The sequence below is a fragment of the Dreissena polymorpha genome, chromosome 15 (genome assembly GCF_020536995.1).
Source record: "Dreissena polymorpha isolate Duluth1 chromosome 15, UMN_Dpol_1.0, whole genome shotgun sequence".
Lineage (NCBI taxonomy): Eukaryota > Metazoa > Mollusca > Bivalvia > Myida > Dreissenidae > Dreissena > Dreissena polymorpha.
The window spans coordinates 12,744,602-12,763,549 of record NC_068369.1 but is presented as its reverse complement, the minus strand read 5'-3'; the positions used below and the strand labels follow the sequence as shown (position 1 = coordinate 12,763,549).

General features: G+C 35.1%; 2 protein-coding genes across 2 annotated transcripts in view; both read right to left on the bottom strand.

Annotated features, from left to right (window-relative positions):
• LOC127860200 (aquaporin AQPAn.G-like) overlaps positions 1 to 7,173 on the bottom strand; it is a 29,833-nt gene extending 22,660 nt beyond the window's left edge. Inside the window, exon 1 of the mRNA XM_052398128.1 lies at positions 6,968 to 7,173. The gene's annotated coding sequence lies outside the window, so the exon portion shown is untranslated. The remainder of the gene's footprint in view (positions 1 to 6,967) is intronic.
• Positions 7,174 to 10,027: 2,854 nt separating this feature from the next.
• On the bottom strand, positions 10,028 to 18,757 carry LOC127860203 (prefoldin subunit 2-like). Its single transcript, XM_052398132.1, has 3 exons — positions 18,591 to 18,757; positions 14,070 to 14,193; positions 10,028 to 12,391 (listed from the first exon to the last, which is right to left on the bottom strand). Exons 1-3 carry the CDS (start codon positions 18,707 to 18,709, stop codon positions 12,212 to 12,214), a joined length of 423 nt encoding a protein of 140 aa, XP_052254092.1. The 5' UTR covers positions 18,710 to 18,757; the 3' UTR covers positions 10,028 to 12,211.
• Positions 18,758 to 18,948: the final 191 nt, after the last annotated feature.

The window sequence follows — 18,948 nt, the reverse complement described above, 5'->3', positions numbered from 1 at the left end:
TCAAGGTCAAGGTAAAAGGGGTCAAAAATTGTGTGCGTATGGTAAGGTCTTGTTCATATACGCATGCTTACCAAATATGAAGGTTACATCTGAAGCGACATAGAAGTTATGAGCATTTTTTGAAATCCTACCGCAGATTTTAAAACCCAAACGCGGACTCTTAGCTCAAGGTCAAGGACAAAGGGGTCAAAATTTGTGTGCGTATGGAAATGCCTTGTTCATATACACATGCATACCAAATATAAAGGTTACATCTGAAGTGACATAGAAGTAATGAGCATTTTTCAAAAAAGTATGACGGACAGTCCGATCACTATATGCCCTCCTTCGGGGCATAAAAAACAAAAACATTTGACCTCCATCATTTGAAAAATAATATATCATAACCATACTAACATTAAGATAACAAGCAAATTCCTTGAATTGATATCCCTGCCAAATAAATTGTGTTTATGGATGGGTGTAGAACTAAAAGAAAAGATATAAGTGAAGGGTTGTGCCTTTTCTCAATTATTTTTTATAACTCATTTGATGGGTTTGCAGACAATAAAATGCAGTTATTACAAAATCCTTTGATGCATAGTAAATGAATAACCTAATAATGAATCAAATTTGTGACCTTTGACCTCGATGTGTGACCTTGACCTTAGACCCTAGGATTATGGGTGTTGAATGTGAACACCCCCTGATGATTGAGATCAACTATGGCAAGTTTCATGGCTCTGACTCTTGTGTTAATGGAGATAAAGCTCTAAGCTTATATTAAAAAGCATTTTTTTTTCAAGATATAAAGGGCCATAATTCCATTATTTACAGATGGTGTACAGTGCCATTTTGCGTGCATCATCCTCTTATCCATATATATACTCATACCAAGTTTCAATAAAATCCGCCACAGCACTTCCAAGGTATGGCTCCGGACACAAAAGTGCCGGTAGGACGGACGGATGGACAACGCCAAAACAAAATCCCTCCGCCTATGGCGGGGAATAACAAAATCAAGATTAACAACAGACATATCATGTTTAAACTTAAAAAAGTGTCCCTCAATTAGGTTTATCTGAAAGAACTGAACAAAAGTGTCACTATCTATGTAAAAGCCATACAGCACTAGTTAGTGTATGGATGAATCGTATTGAAAGTACTGAAGTACGCTCAATAGAACATTTGCGATAAAAACTGAACTAAAAATGAGCAAAAATAAATAAAACAATATAGCACAATAAAAACTGAACTAAAAATGTTATTTCACAGTAAGCCGATATAAACTAATCCGGCATGACCATATTATTTGGGCACCATATACGCTTCCATCATTTTTAAACAACGACCTTTGTCCACATAAATTATATCGACTCCTTCAGTTATATCGCCATGTCAACATTATGTTTCTTGCAAGTCATCAAGATATATGCCGTCATACAGTAAACAACACAGAAATAGTTAAATTTACAAGACGGCTAAAGGTTAAAATATCGTCAGAGATTTAGTCTCTTATGTCAACATGCGGGTTGTTTAAGTCTTGACAACTTATTTTATGTCGACAAATCAACATAATTTTAGGCGTCATGCTCTTTTGAAAATGACTTGCCATCGTAGTTATAGTCGACACGATGAGTTATATTTGACGACATGACACCTTTTTCATATCATGCCGTCATATAATGTTAACATCATCACAGTATAAGGGTGTACCATATACGTTTCCATAGTTATTAAACCACAGATGTATCAATAAACAAGATAGATCTTTATTCAAACAGCGCGATAAAAAGCTCTAACAAAGCGTGTCAAATGTGTGAAAAAAACAAGAAGAAAAACAAGCAATTTAAAGCGGGTATATACGATCTTGTCAAATATCTATTAATTAATATCAAATGTGTAAAATCTTATTATACATATATTTCAATATAAACAAAAATAAAAGTAAAGAAGAACATATGTCGAAAAATGCGAAATAAGCCAGATATTTAATTCTGAAATCGAAAAAGGCTGTACGGCCGAATTCGCCTGCATGCATATCATGCATGTACGATGTGAATCTAAATTTAGTTTAACGGTTCTTTTTAAATTCCTGCAGCGATATCAATGGATATCGATTCATACGACACACAAACACTCACTAAAAAGACGATTGCATCGGTTATTGTAGGAAAAAATGTACGAATTATCTTCGTCACAATCGGCTCGGGTCGCTAATTTGTATTTGCTGCATTTTATGAAATTCGTCTTAAATGTATCACTTTTTCTTGCATATTGTGTGTTATTATAACATATTTGTATCAATATATACAATTTAACACATATAAAAATCGTATATACCCGCTTTAATCAAAACAATTTATTTAATGTTTTGACGCTAATAATGTAAAGTACATATGTATAACTTATTCTGACAATGTCATAATGTGTTTTTAAATCGTTACATCGCCGAATGTTTAAAAGAGTGAATTGTTGAAATTAAATGCGGCGTTGCGCGGGACAATTGGATATTTATACACATTCAGCCTCGTTCTGGAGTTCTGCGAGTCACGTGACTTTGCGCTCTTATTAACGCGACATTTGCTTTTGGTGAAAAAGGACGTTGGAATATCGTAAATGTAATTCTTCTTACGGCAACACATAAAGATTATGGTCGTCGTAGAGAGATGGCTAGGTACTTAACCGTCATCGAATATATTTATGTGAGCCCTAGAGCGAAATTGACGGTGATAATAGAAGATCAGCCGAAGACCAGTCAACGAAACCCGCAACCGGAAGTAGGGTCGATTGATCATTTACAATATTTAAATTACCGGTATCACTTATTTTAATAAACTGAACGAAAACCGAATATTCACGATTACACGTAAGAAAAAGTCTTAACAGAGCTTTAATTTACACCTTTGGCAGGAGCCCTACAGGATTTAGGGCTGTGTGAATGTATATATTTGTATCATATAAACTATTTAAGAAATTTACATAAGCATAATGCTTGTTTCAAAATATAGTCAGAAGTAATAAAAAGAGCCTATATTCACTCAAGATGGTACTGATGCTTTCAGACAACAACATGCGCATATGTATACTACTGTTTTTTCTTTGAACTTAGGACAAATGCGTTTTTTTATTTTATCCACAAAAGCGTAATTATGTGCTGTGCATTTACATAATTTCTGAAAGTCGAATAAAGGCTGTAATTTAAAGTTAAAATTAATTAAAGAACGCTTTTATTTACATTCGTGAAACTAGAAAATAAAGGCTTTTCCGGAAGATTAAACTGGAGGCATGTGGAAAGTAAAAAAGCTACGATTTTTATTAATTATTATAACTAAAAAAATAGTTACTTATAAAGATTTTATCTTAAAAATTTATCGAACAAGTGTATTACATATAACAGTTTTAACTGAAAAGTACGGGTAAAGTTCTTTTTACCAAAAATGAATTAAACAATACCACCAACCGCATTTCAAGAAAGTTGGCGACACATGACAAAATCCGAAAGGGAAATATTTAAATTACCGTATCTGTGTGTAAGCACTATAAACTTATTATTTATTAATACAGCACTCCAAATAAGAATACCGACGTTGTTCATGTTAGTACAGTATCTGCTTTATTTGTTAATATATATCTTCAAAGACATACACTAGTACCATAGCATCGATACAAGCATACACGAACACAATCACACATAACTTGTACAGGTAAAATATAAAATTATTAACTAAACTAAACAAATAGTTGATACTCATATTAACACTATAATAGTATACTTTGATTAACCGAAAAGCCGTCAGATAGGTCACAAAGCTCATAAAACTTACCCTTCTAATGAGATGTCTTCGTTTGTTCGCGTCCTGATTTTTCTTGTTTATTTTGTTTTATTCGTTGTAAGTGCGTATATATTTAGAAATCACAATTTCGTCAAAGGATATGTCGAAGTTGCCTGCAATTCTGTGTCACACAAAGCGTTTACAACTTGTACGAGACGCGTTTGCAACAGGACGAGGCATTGGGCCCCGTTTTATACCTGGACTTACATATATATATATATATATATATATATATATATATATATATATATATATATATATATATATATATATATATATATATATATATATATATATATATATATATATATATATATATATACAATGGTACTTGATGGAAAATTTACAAGAAATTCTCAAGACCGTCGTGGATCGACGGTCCTTCAAAGACTACTCGAGTCTACTTGAAACTTTATGTTTTTTAACGATTTGACACTGTACGAGTCAGAACAACCCGAAAACTTGGGCCAGAATAAACACGTATTGTATATAGTTTCGGTATCGATTGATCATTTAAGTGTCTTGTCATAGAATATTTACACTCTGTCATTGTATGTTTATAAACTAGTATGTTATAATTGCATTCGCATCCACATGTATCCACCTTTATTACATGATAATTTTCTTTAGTTGGCGGGCTTGAACGCTGTATAATCAGCTAGAAAGTAGAACATTCCTAATCATTTATGTATGGATTGAAGGAGAATTTTATGTCATAGTGACCTGAAAATCAATAGGGGTCATCTGCGAGTCATGATCATTCTACCTATCAAGTTTCATGATCCTAGGAATAAGCGTTCTTCAGTTATCATCAGGAAACCATTTTACTATTTCGGGTCATCGTGACCTTGACCTTTGACCTAGTGACCTGAAAATCAATAGGGGTCATCTGCGAGTCATGATCAATCTACCTATCAAGTTTCATGATCCTAGGCCTAAGCGTTCTTAAGTTATCATCCGGAAACCATTTTACTATTTCGGGTCACTGTGACCTTGACCTTCGACCTAGTGACCTCAAAATCAATAGGGGTCATCTGCGAGTCCTGATCAATCTACCTATCAAGTTTCATGATCCTAGGCCTAAGCGTTCTTGAGTTATCATCCGGAAACCATTTTACTATTTCAGGTCACTGTGACCTTGACCTTTGACCTCGTGACCTGAAAATCAATAGGGGTCATCTGCGAGTCATGATCAATCTACCTATCAAGTTTCATGATCCTACGCCTAAGCGTTCTTGAGTTATCATCCGGAAACCATTTTACTATTTCGGGTCACCGTGACCTTGACCTTTGACCTAGTGACCTCAAAATCAATAGGGGTCATCTGCGAGTCATGATCAATGTACCTATGAAGTTTCATGATCCTAGGCCTAAGCGTTCTTGAGTTATCGTCTGACAACCACCTGGTGGACGGACCGACCGACCGACAGACCGACATGAGCAAAGCAATATACCCCCTCTTCTTCGAAGGGGGGCATAATAATAATAATAATAATAATAATAATAATTATTATTATTATTAGTAGTAGTAGTATTAGTATTAGTATTATTATTACTATTATTTTTATCATTATTATTATTATTATTATTATTATAATTATTGTAATTATATTACTATTATTTTATATTATTAATATTATTTGTATTAGTATTATTATTTTCATTATATGATGCTTTTGTAATTATTTTAAGGCTGATTGCAGTATGATAGACATTGTTGAGTTATATTTACATATATTGTGTTTTTGAAGACCACATTGTAAAAAAGATATGCTATTTCTTAATGTGTTATCTTCGTGAAATAAAGTTATTATTAAGGACGGTCCCAAGCCCGCGCTGATTTGGCGTAGTTCTAGCTACCAAACCCTGTTGAAACCTTATTTCTACAGAAACGTTAAACAGAAAAACAACAGACACCTGGGAGAATGTGGACCTCCAGCTGGAGAACGTATGACGCCCAACGGTGAAAGCCAGTTTCAACAGTAAGCCATCAGACTGAAGACCATCATCTCCATCCGGACCACAGCCACCATCAGTACATGGAATGTCCGAACCATGTACGAGACTGGGAAGACAGCAGAAGTGGCCGCAGATGTGAGGAAGTTGAACCTCAGCATCCTAGGGATCAGTGAGTCAAGATGGACTGACATTTCCGATGAGTAACTGTTGTTCTCGGGGCATAAACAAGAGGATGCAGCAGACGCCAATGTAGTAGCCCTGATGCTTTTCCAAGGCGGAACCAAGAGCGCTCATCGGGTGGGAGGCGCGCGGACCTCGGATCTTTCCTTACAAAGACGAAGAGGATCAACGTGGACATAATCTAATGCAACGCCCCGACGAACGACAGTGAAGAGGACGAGAAGGACAACTTTTAAAATTTTGTCAATTATTAAACAAGACAGACCATATAGAAACATCATCATTCTAGTTGTTACCTTCCGCCAGCTGAAGAACAATTGGTCAAAATCAAAAAATTAGTCAATTAAATACCATCTCGAGGCAACAAAAGCGGACGGGCAGCCTATCAGAACAGAACTAAGGATATGTACTCCATCACCAAGAGATTAGCAGGAAAGTTTACCAGGCCAGAGAGGCCAGTAAGTGACAAATGGTAGAGTTATAACAGAAGACGAAGGGCATAAACAAAGGTGTATTGAGCACTTCCAAGAGTCACTCAACAAGCCAGCTCCTGCAAACCCACCGGAGATTTCACCAGCTACAAGCGATCTGCCAATCAAGTGCTGGAACTCACACGAAGGAAGAGAGCGAAATAAAGCAATTGAAAAACGGCAAATATGCAGGACCTGACGGTCTTAGGATAGTACGCGTTTGTTTCATTTAATAAATGGAACTAGACTTTTAAAAAATCGTTATAAGAACATGTACGCTCTGATTTCTATTAACAATATTTCATTTCGATTTCTTACATGTCTTCTAGTTGTAAAAAACAACAACATACTACAATTGTGTTAAACGCCGTACAATGTGCAATAAATATAATCGTTACCAAATACAACACAAGACAATGAAGGTTTAAGAAAACATAACTATAAAACAGAAAAGCGAAATGACGTCCAAGCTAAAGCTTCTTTGTATCAGAGACAGAATTATATAAATTAACAATTTAAAAAAAATGTACATAAATTACTCACATTTCGTAGCCTTGAGTATATGCTACTGAAAGAACTCTGCAGTCATTCAAGTCGCGAGCTTTGAATATAAGTGTGTCATGTAAATCAGGACCGCCACAAATGTCCGCGTCGTCAATTCTTGTGGTAAAATTGTTATCATGCATGAACTCGTACTCTACTTAATGGCCTTTTATTTATAGCTATGTTGTTACATTGTTGTTACATATGCTGGCACTTTCTACGTTACAAAAAAATAACAAAGTTCTGTGAACTGATTGACTGTAAAATCATCCGATGCTCACACATTTGCGACCTATATATTGTAGCTGATACCTGACACCAACAGATAACCTGAGGGGCACATCCTCAAATCAAATTGAGCCGCGTTCTGGGAAAACTGGGCTTAATGCATGTGCGTAGTATCATCCCTGATAAGCCTCTGCAGTCCACACAAGCTACTCAGGGACGAAACTTTCCATCTACACAAGCTTCTCAGAGACGAAACTTTCCATCTACACAAGCTACTCAGGGACGAAACTTTCCATCTACACAAGCTACTCAGAGACGAAATTTTCCATCTACACAAGCTACTCAGAGACGAAACTTTCCATCTACACAAGCTACTCAGGGACGAAACTTTCCATCTACACAAGCTACTAAGAGACGAAACTTTCCATCTACACAAGCTACTCAGGGACAATACTTTCCATCTACACAAGCTACTCAGGGACGAAACTTTCCATCTACACAAGCTACTCAGGGACGAAACTTTCCATCTACACAAGCTACTCAGAGACGAAACTTTCCATCTACACAAGCTACTCAGGGACGAAACTTTCCATCTACACAAGCTACTCAGAGACGAAACTTTCCATCTACACAAGCTACTCAGGGACGAAACTTTCCATCTACACTAGATTTTTGTATATACGAGGCCTCCTTGAAACGAAAACTTCAATAAATGTTGACCCTGTATACAGAGCTCCAGATAAGAATTTAGTCTAAAGGGTATTCCACCCTCTAATATTATTGTTAAAGCGTATTTTACTCCTTTGTTTAAGCCATAACGGGTATTAAAGAATATTTAGGGGTATTTTCCGTTTTCAAAGAAAACTGACAAAGTAAATGGCGTGTTTAATCAAGAAATATTATTATTTGTTATTTATATTATTAAATGCAAACAGAATGAGTTTAAAATGACGATATGAACAGACTTTTTAAAAAAATATTCCCGCAGGAGCCGCTGATCGCTTAAAACGTCCTTTCTGTATCCACAAACATGATGGGCCGCCATTTTTATTTAAGCTTATTTTGATTGACTTACTTTTGATTCAAAGGTTAACTTTACTAAAAACTCAACTGAATTATTGGTTAAACCGGTTACGCACTTTAATCAATTTAAAATACGTACCAAGATTTGTATTGCGTTTTGTTACGTAGTGGGTCGATTTTTAATGCGTTTTTTTTTCAATGCGTAAATACGCAGATACGCCTCTTATCTGGAGCTCTGCCTGTATAGCCTTTGCGGACGGCACAGGCCAATCTGGAATGACACTTTCTGCACGTGCATTAGGCCAAGATTTCCCCGAACACGACTAAATTGAATTCCTGCTTCATTTGTCCACCTGCTTTAAATACAAACAAACAGCAACGAAGACGATTGTTAGTGGTCATCGAGGTGTATAAGCGGTGTTGTCAAACAAGCCATCCAGGATCCAACGAATACAATTACTGTATAATTAACTTGGTATTTCGGATTTTGGAGTAACCAAAATTAAGTTGCCAAGTTGATGATCAGAGTTATGAAACTTGGTAACTGACGTCACACAATGATGTTCGAACAAATGTTAAGATACTTTTGAACACCAGCAGTAGAAACAGTGATATCGAGATTTGCACGTTTACCATATGTTAAGGACAAAGACGGGGAATAATTCTGCTTAATGAAGGTCAGAATTATGGAACTTGGTCAGTGACCTCAAACAATCACCCAGAACACATGAATCAAACATTACGTACAGGGCTCTCGGAAACACTTAATCGAGCGTTTTTGTACGCATAAAAATTTGACAAATGACGCTAATCGGAAACTCATTGATAGTCGCCAGGACGCACCTTTTTGCATAACTAGGTACTTCAAGTCAATTCATTAACAAACAATACCCGTAAAGCAACCTCCTATTTAAATTCAAGCAAACTATATTTATTTCCTCATATCTGTTTAAAATACAATTAATCCATTCCAGTAAAATGTCAGGATAGTTCCTGACTTGAAGTACCTAGTTATGCAAAAAGGTGCGTCCTGGCGACTATCAATGAGTTTCCGATTAGCGTCATTTGTCAAATTTTCGTTTTATACTTTGATCGTAGTTAATCATAATAAATCCTAGACATGATATTTTTTATACTTGTATTACCCATCTTACGCCTCTTCACACCTATTTGTACGGTGTATTGAATTTCTAAATGTGGGACAATCGGGACGACACCGTTCCCTCACATCCAATCCTCGGTAGAACTAACGCATTAATGGTGTATCTGACAGTATGTGCATGCTTCCAGTAATGTAGTGTTGATTTATACCGTTTGAAATGGACACTTGCTGATATGGTACATATTTACAGTTTTAACTTCCTAGCAACTGCCCTCTGGGCGTTCACATCAAAGACCTTTGATGTCTGCCAAAAGCATTCTAAGCTTGCAGTTTTTTTAGGCATCGGTTTAATTGATCTCATAAGTAACACTGTTGTGGTACTAAAATAGAGCATATGTACATTTTCCAAACATGTTAAAAATGATGTCATTGGTGAAACTGATTTGATGTTGTTCAGATTACTTACATATTTGATATTTTGTCACTATGAAATCATCAGGGTCACTGATGTCAATTGATGTTCACTCATGCATGACACGTATTTGTAGCTGACTAAGAAAACCACAGCTTCCATAACCCGACATAAGATATTGTACAAGTATTCTCATAACCTGACATAAGATATTGTACAAGTACTCTCATAACTTGCTTCCATAACCTGACATAAGATATTGTACAAGCATTCTCATAACTTGAAATAAGTCAGCATCCTATAACATTTATTAAACATTTTCTACTATTTTTACTGAAATGCAATTTTATATGCAACCAACCTAAAAATAAAAGTAATAAAACATTGCCAGTATTATCTCTCTTTTCACACTCCTTCACAGTAAATGTTATATAGTAAATATGTGTGTCTGTGCATCAGTAACTTTATAAAAAAGACTATAATTAAAGGGACCTGTTCACAGTTTGGTTAAATTGACAAAATTGAAAAAAAGTTTCAGATTTGCAATTTTTTGTTGTAGTTATGTTATTTGGGAGGACACAATATTACTGAACATATACCATGCTCTAAAATATCCATCATATGCATCTTTTGACGATTTAAAAGTCTGATAATTATAAAGCGTTACAAATGCAAAACAATGAAATAATTTGGAGAGTTCTGTTGTTAACAAAATATTTTGTGACACTACCTGGATTGCATATATTAAGTAAAACAAGAGATGTGTTTGTCAGAAACACAATGCCCCCTATTGTGCCGCTTTGAAATACAATTTCAATATATCATTTGGAAGGTTTAGAAATTATCTCCCTTTTAAAGCTTATTACTTCCCTTGGATTGTATTTTATGACTCTTGACCTTGAAGGATGACCTTGACCTTTCACCACTCAAAATGTGCAGCTTCATGAGATACACATGCATGCCAAATATAAACTTGCTATCTTCAATATTGCAAAAGTTATGGCCAATGTTTAAGTTTTTGGAAGGACGCACAGACGGACTGACAGACGGACTGACGGACAGTTCAACTGCTATATGCCACCCTACAGGGGGCATAAAAATCTAAACGATGTGTATAATAACAGATGGCCGAATGGTGTAATTAAGTGTTAGACTTTTACTCAAAGGGTCAGTGGGACGAGTCAGGGTAACTTTATTCTCTACATATATTTCTTGTTTAATACTGTAGTTTTTTAGAAACCATGTTAATCAATTTAAAGCTTTTACTGACAAATTTAAAAACATATCAAAATCTGTGAACAAGTCCCATTAAAAAAACAATTTTACATTTTGAGTTGTCTACATGAACATCAGTAAAGATGTACATTTGTGACGTGCAGTAATTAAACAGTGTTGGACTTAGCCCAAGGAGTTTAAAAATAAGCGCTAAATCAAACCAGTATCTGTTTACAAACAGATTAACAAAGCTGAAGAACGATAAAATATTCTTTCATGAACTGACAACATAAAATGCAATTAAATGAGAACTATATTTTCTGCACTTACAGTACCTTTTAAAGGCTCTATAAAGGTCACAAATCCAATTATTATGCATAACAACTGGTCTAATTTTTACAGGATTTCAGTTACTCTTGCATAAAAACTGCTAATAACACAGCTTAGGTACAACGTTGTCAAGAATTATGGAAGATAAACCCGTTTCATATTTGGAACAAATGTTTACATTTTTGCAACTAACGTGATGTGTAGCCTCAGAGCGTTGACATATGCTAAAAATAGCCAAAAGAAAGTTCAATTTTAAACTATTTTAACAACTTTTTACCAGCAGAAAGTAACTTATTAAATCACTAGAAACGTTTTAACCATTTAGAAGAGACCTACTTTGTGAGTGATACTGGAAAACGTTCAAAGTCATTGTTATATTTTTGGTTACCTAAGTCACTTTCACTTTCTCTATCACGAATAAACAGCGATGCAAATAAACTGATGGTTTGTAAACAGAATTGACTTGGAGGACACTTTATTTTTAGCTCAAAACAAGTTGTATTGCTCATTTTTTTTATTATTGTGTCCAATAGCATATATATATTGTTTTTTGATAACCTTTATAAATAAAATATGAAAAAAATATTTAAAAATCTGTAAATAATTACGTATCTTCACCTTTATAGAGCCTTTTAAGTCTTTTCCTGTTACAAACAAAAATACCAATTAATGTAAAAAATAATTTACATGTCATAAATGATCAGTAACAGATAAATGATTCAACCTTAGTCAGGAACCCAAGTCTTAACATTTTGTGTCTTTGTCACTGCCACATACTACACAGATTTTTAATACCTGATAGAAGCACACACACAAGCAAAGTATGAATTTCAGCTGGTAGACTATATAGTAATTGCTGCGCCCCCTCCCCCCTCCCCACACACACATCCAAGTGTCAGATGTACGTCGGCGGGCAGCCTCCAAGGTCACCAGCTCAGCTGTTCTTGGCCACCAGGACCCCACCAGCCTTGGAGGTATCCTGACCGTGACCTTGCTTCTCGGGCTCCTTTGACTCTTCACCCTTGATTTTCAAATTGTGGGTCTCTCTGTATTTGTTAATTTCAAGTCCCTTTTGTTCGAGAGATTTGTTTAAATTCTCTACAACTTTTCCCATCTGAAAATAAACAGTTTTTGTGTGTAAAACATTAAATGTACTATGAACTCTAAATTAGTTAATACCTATTTATTTTAGCTCAATTGCATGTTAAGTGCTAAGTACGCTCTCAAGTGTCCGTTTCCTTGGATAAGAACCAGTACTTGGGAGTCTATGGGTGAAAATTCCCCCACTGTGGGGATCGAACCTTTGACTTCCCAGTCGCTAGGGGGACACCATATTCACTACTCTTAAATGAGTAAGATATGAAAAGAACAATCATATGTTGTTTAAAAAATACACATTGCTATATATAGAGATTCACTGTAAGGTTGGATAGAATATTCAGGCAAGTTGGGAGGTTTGTTAGGGGCCAAAAATCACAAAGCATTTTAAATTAATACACACTGTATATTACACAAAATTTTCAACAATTACATAGAACATGTATAGTGTTCATGTCTTCAGATGTCTTAACCAATATGTCAGGTTCATTCACGCATGGTAAATGTAACAGTTTAAGAACACACGCGTCAAAAGAACACGGAAGCCCCAACTTTCTGATAGGTTAAGGCAATAAAAGGTTAACAAACTTGACATCTATCCGAATAATGATGGACATTTCTAGAGATGGCAGTGGCTTGAACCCTTGAATTGGAGGTAATCGCTACTTATGTTTGATGCTGGTTAATACTATTCAAGGGTTTCATCATTCTAGCAGCAGTACTTTTCAAATTATTATGCACACAAGTTCCAAAAATGTCATATTTTGCAAAACTAATGGCTATAACACTGCATATTATTTGTACTTTGGGACAACAGGGCTGAATGCTTGGGGAAACACTCCACTTTTATATTTGGATTTTTTATTATTTGTCAGACTCTTCTTAGCGTTAAATCCTGTCTAGGCAAAGAGTGAAGTCCCTTATCTGGGACGAACCTTTAACCCTTTCAGTGCGGGAACCGAATTTTGAAGGCCTTTGCAAACAGTTTGGATCCAGATGAGACGCCACAGAACGTGGCGTCTCATCAGGATCAAAACTGTTTGCTATTCTGATAATATTCTTTAAAAAAAATCGAAGAAAATGCTAATTTTAGAAATTCAGCAGATGACATTTTAGCAGACGACAAATTTCCCAGCATGCAAAGGGTTAAGCACATGCATTAAGCACAGTTTTCCCAGAAAAAGGCTCATCAGTAAAACAAGAGATGTGTTTGTGAAACACAATGCCCCCTACTGCGCCATTTGAAGCCATATATTTGACATTTGACCTTGAAGGATGATCTTGACCTTAACTTTTCACCAATCAATATGTGCAGCTCCATGAGATACACATGCATGCCAAATATAAAGTTGCTATCTTCAATATTGCAAGAGTTATGACCAAGGTTAAAGTTTTTGGACAGACACACACAATAAAAGACAGGCCCAAAACAATATACCCCGGATCATTCGATCCTGGGGCATAAAACTACGTTCTAAAATAGGTGCACAAGTTTACATGCATATGATTATTCTTCTAAAGTTTCATCACTTCCTACCATGGGTATGGAAATATTGATATTTCTTAATTGTACACACACAAACTTGCTTGCAAAATTCTACTTGTCCTCAAGCGAATATTCCTGCTTTCATCCTTGCCTCAATACTCAAAGTGTAAGGGCAATTGAGAACAAGAAGAAGAACAAAGAAGCCAACCTGCTCTTTATTATTAACAAGGGCTGGGAGGACATCTTTCACAGTTCTCTCTACCAGGACGCCTCCAACCAATCGGAAACATCTCCTGTTCTCATCTACTTCCTTCAGTGTCTCAATCACCAGCCTGTAACATAAAAGTATATTCATCATGAAACATCGGAATCTAACCAGTCTGAAAACCTGTAAATTACATGAGATGTGTTTGTCAGAAACACAATGCCCCCTACTGCGCCACTTTGATTTAAATATTTTTGTTTTTGATTATCTCCCTTTAAATAATATTACTTACCTTGTAAATATAATCTGTACATGCCAAATGATAAATAGAAATTATCTCCCTTTAAAGCTTGTTACTTCCCTTGGATTTTTTTTATTACCTTTGAACTTGAAAGATGACCTTGACCTTTTACCACTCAAAATGTGCAGCTCCATGAGATACTCATGCATGCCAAATATCAAGTTGCTATCTTCAATATTGCAAAAGTTATGGCCAATGTTAGTTTTCTGAAGGACGGACAGACTGACTGACAGACAGACAGTTCAATTGCTATTTGCCACCCTACCGGGGGCATACGAATATACTCATTCTGTAACATGTAAATATACAGGTCTGTTTTTTTTTTCTTCTTTAGCAAGGGCTTTATAAATGGCCATTGCCCAAGAGAAAAGCCCTTCCCCAAAGAGAATGTCTTTAAAATGATGCAATTTCCCCCAAATTTTGATCTTACTTTGGTAAATTGTTTTCTCTTTTTCAGTTGTCGACAGTTTTTTCCCCACAATGAAAGGCTAGGCTCTTTTCTCAAATGAAGAAAAAAAGGCCTGATATATTATTATATACAACATGTAGTCTAATGTATTGTAATATAACCAGTCTAAATCATAGAAATATAACCAGTCTGAAACTTGGAAATATAACCAGTCTGAAACATGGAAATAAAAGCAGCTTGTAACATGGAAATATAGACAGTATGAAATATGTAAATATATAAACCGTAACAAAAATATATGCCATGCATACTTACTATGACTGAAATAATTTGAACAAAGTTTAAAGGGGCCTTTTCACAGATTTTGGCATGTTTTGAAGTTTGTCATTAAATGCTTTATATTGATAAATGTAAACATTAAATTTTAAAAGCTCCAGTAAAAAATCAAAAATATAATTTAAAAAGGAAAAAAAAAGTAGCCCGCAGCAGGGCTCTAACCCGTGACCCCCGGAATCCTGAAGTAAAAACGCATTAGCCAACTGAGCTATCCTGCCAAGCATACACAAGATGCGTATTTTATACTTTATATAAGCAATCTTCGTAGTTTCACAAATTTAAACGACAATAACAAAACTCTCCAAATTATTCAATCGTTTCGCGTTGCAACGCTTTATAATTTTTAGGTTTTTAAATCGTCAAAAGATGCATATAATGGCTATATAAGACCATGGCAAATGTTCAGTAATACTGTTTCCTCACACATATCATAACTAAACCGAAAATTTGCGAATCTAAAACAACTTTTTTCAATTTTGTCAATTTACCAAACCGTGAAAAGATCCCTTTAAAGACAGTATATATGATTTTCAATGTCAACATTTTATTTTTGCATTCAGTACCATGGAAATATGCCAAGTTGGAAACACACAAATATATCAATAATGTGGCAGTGTTGTATTTTGTGGCTTAAACATTTTGTTTGTTTGTTATTCATTGACCAATACTGGTAAAGCCAAATAGTTCCATTATTCTAAGTTCTAGACTAGCCTAGACTAAGATAAAGAGGCCCCACTTGTCAAAAACAGTAAACAACCAAGGCATTTATATTGAGAAAAACTTATCTGCCGAGTTTATTATTCACAATAATTTTATTTCACTTTTTTTTCCAATTTGCACTTGTTGGTATATGTTGCATTCAATCCTAATTTAAATTAAATTGTTGATTGGTGTTTATGAGTGACTAAGAACAGTGCCTGATGAGCACACGATGTTATGTAATATGTGTGCATTTTCAATAGGAAAACCCCGGTCTTGATTGGATATTTAATATGGAAGTATTAAAGCCCACAATTCATATTATTATATTTAGTTACAAAATGCCGAATGTTTGTGAAACTGTTGAACATGTGTGATTATGTATACATTCATCATCAACAATTACGAGGATTAACTTTGTTGAAAAATCCCTCTTTAAATCAGTATGAAGACTTGCCGCAATTGTTGGTCCTCCACTTTTTCCAACAATAATTTGGAAAACCGGACATGATTTTAAAATTGCAGGGCCTCGTTTCCCGTTATAAAATTATGGCAAAATTTGGAATTCCATATGCTATTTTTAGAAAAGTTTAAAAAGCTAGTTATAGATGTAATTTACTTAATTATTAATTGATACTCTAGTAATTATGTAAAATGTTTTTTCGTTGGTTGCATTTCCTGATACCATAAGTATCCTAAGATTTTTTGCCGCATCGTAAAAGCAAAATACACTCTGCGTCATTATTATACGAGTACATTCCGAAAAGGGAATAAAGACAACCATGTGGGTTTTGGTTCCCGTTTTAGCGGATTAATTCGTAAGTAAGCAGGGCATATACAAAGGTCATTGTGAAATTACCGCAAACTGTCAACATCAACACAGGAGTTACAATACAGTAACGCAACATTTATTAAAACAACAAACACAAAAACAAGTATTTAAGAGAATTTTTAACTTGCTTTCAATAAAATATACAAAGTGAAGCTCTCAGAAGTACATTATTTGATTAAGAAGAATTAAGTTTAATTATTTGTAAGTGACATTTATGAATATTGATATTAAATGGTTTATTATAATGATAATAAAATATTAAAAAATATATTATTTTTGTCTTTAATAATCTTTTTTGATTTTTTGGGCCGGATATGCTCCGTCCGGGCTGGCAAAGGCTGCATGATTATAGGACCTCCTGGGCGGCAATAAATTATGATTTTAGGAAGAGGTATATGTATTTTTAAATACGTGGTTTTAGAAAGTCCACAAATATGACCGGCTTTTTACCAGGTGAAAGTTTGACATTATGGAATAAGTATCTACTCATGTGATAACATCAAATTACTTAGACAATTATTTTTCTTTTTGTATAATTTTAAACTAATAATGCAGTAGAGTGTCCGCCTGATTAATGTGATTTGGAACTGGGAGGTCCCGGGTTCAATCCCACAGTGGTCAGGGATTTTTCTGGCTGGATTCCAAAAACATACTGTATCACTCCAGATTTGGGATATCTTCTCAATAACTTGTATAAATGTGATGTAAACGAAAGTAATCTGAAACAAGAGTAGTTCTTCTTGAATGCTCTGAGCTTTTATGAACTACATAGGACGTATTACGTACAGCTCAGAGTTCTTCATGATGAGACCAATTTCCATGTCAAAAAATAATTTCTCACAAATTTCTATAAAAACGATTTCAAAAAACCTAATACACCGTGACAAACAAAATACCTATTATCATCAACATCAATTGGCGAGTCATTTGTGGAAAAAAAAACTCAAAACACAAACTTTACACAAAAGCTGTTATCAAATCGAAAGCTGAAGTTTTGAATTCACGTTTGGATCTATCTTACGAACGTTTCGGAGAAATTTGGTGTATCATGATTGTCTGATTAGACACGAGATCTTTCTCGCACAGGATTCCTGAAAAAGTCGATAGCGAACATGTGTTTTTTCAAATTCGGAACACTCCGCGTTTTCCATTGCAAAAACTTGCACATTTTCATGAACCGTTGACGTGTTTGAAACTTTGGAATAATATCATTACTATGCGAGCACACCACATCACGTAAGTTGTTTTAATTTGCGCACTAGTGATATATATATATTTATCCTATTACCAGATGAAAATCGATAGTATAACAACGATCGTATAAATTTTACCTTTATATTATTGCTATTTTTAGACCATGGTTTTCCAACCTCTATCTTAAGAACAGTATATGTTTCAATGTGACGTCATAGCAAATGATGACGTTGAAGTAAACAAACACTTCGGAGTCAACTTGGAAAACCAGCGCTGTTTCATTGAATTTTAAAGTATTTTTACTCTTTTTGAACGATAAACGTCCACAAAATAATAGGATAAATAGAATATTATGTGAGTTTTGGATAAAGATCAAGTTTATCATGCGAGGCTTAGAACCATGTTAGCGCTTGGCAAGCCTCGCGCTACATTGGTTCTAAGCCTCGCATGATAAACTTGATCTTTATCCAAAACTCACATAATATTCTATATATGATCTATTCATGCCAGAAAATAAAGAGTATGGTCCTAATATTACCGATTAAAGTGTCGCCCGAAATTTGGGCGGCACGTTTCAATGAAACATATTGTTACCAGGTTCAACTCCCTGCGAACCGGAGGTTCAATAGCTGGGAGTTGGATTATTGCAACTAGAAACAAGAGCAAACATGTTGTCCGAACTATCCGAATCATACAGCATCAAGCAACAAACAATACAGTTTTAAAATTTAACGAACATATCAAGTATCATACTCGTGTTCTTTCATGTCCATCTCAATGTCTGATACTTTGCCAACAATTTGCCTTTGTTGCTGTCTCAGTTCTTGAAAACCAGCAATAACTTGCTCTTGTGATTGTTTCTTTGACGCCATTATGAAAAATATTGGACCAGATGATACATTTAGTTGTTTGTAACCATGGATTAATTAGTTAACCCAAAGTTAAAACGGTCACGTACAAATTGCAGAGTTGTCGTTCCATGCTCTCACATACAATTCACGATTTCGACATTGTTAAATCACGCGTAACGAGACTGCCGAGATAACGCGAGATTAAGGGTTCGGGGGGGGGGGGGGGTTCTGCCAGTATTCGCTCTACAGTATACACACCT